The 696-nt window shown below is 36.1% G+C and overlaps 1 protein-coding gene across 1 annotated transcript; it reads left to right on the plus strand.

The window, feature by feature from the left end:
- Window positions 1-241: 241 nt before the first annotated feature.
- CC84DRAFT_1106280 (uncharacterized protein) lies at window positions 242-619 on the plus strand (the record flags this gene model as incomplete). Its single annotated transcript, XM_018175139.1, has 2 exons — window positions 242-445; window positions 467-619. 2 exons carry the CDS (start codon window positions 242-244, stop codon window positions 617-619), a joined length of 357 nt encoding a protein of 118 aa, XP_018028833.1.
- Between the last annotated feature and the right edge of the window lie 77 nt (window positions 620-696).

A 696-nucleotide genomic window follows, 5' to 3' on the forward strand; every position in this document is an offset into this window, starting at 1 on the left:
CCTATCTAGCATGGAAGTAGGAGAGAGTGATGATAGCGACGGTAATAGTATAGTTAGTAGTAGTAGTAAGAGTACTAATAGTAGTAGGAAGAGTAGTAGTAGGAAGAGTAATAGTAGGAAGGAGAGGTCTTAGGTGGACCTAATAAAGGATACGTAGGAGCTATTCCTATAGTAAGGTAACTAAAAGATTCTAGCTAGTAAATTCTAGGCTTCTCTAGATGGCTAAGATAAAAGTTACTAGATGGAAGCATTACTATATATACTAGTAGCGTTCATCTTCTATAAATATAATAGGTTTATCTTTACTAGTAGGCTTATCCACTTTATAGCCATACTAGGAATTAATGTGGATATAGGCCGCCTACGTCCTATAAAGCACTATTTATACCTACTAGCTAGGGTCGTGTACTGTATATGGGTCCTTAGGGTAGAAGTACTACTCCTAGTATCCTAGTATAATCGCTAGGCTAATAATAAGCTGGCCGCTTTCCTAATAAAGCGAAGGGAGTTTCTAGTAGATGGCTTATATAGTCCTATAAGTGAGATACTAAGCCTATTGGCGTTTAGTAAGCATATTACATTTAATGATAGAAATGCTAGTGTAGCCCTATGGTTGTAGAATAAAAAGATCTTATACTACTAGGGAAAACCTATTAGGATTAAACACTTCTAGTAGATGGTAAAGGACTTAATAAC

The sequence above is a fragment of the Paraphaeosphaeria sporulosa genome, assembly GCF_001642045.1.
Source record: "Paraphaeosphaeria sporulosa strain AP3s5-JAC2a unplaced genomic scaffold CC84scaffold_30, whole genome shotgun sequence".
Classification (NCBI taxonomy): Eukaryota; Fungi; Ascomycota; class Dothideomycetes; order Pleosporales; family Didymosphaeriaceae; genus Paraphaeosphaeria; species Paraphaeosphaeria sporulosa.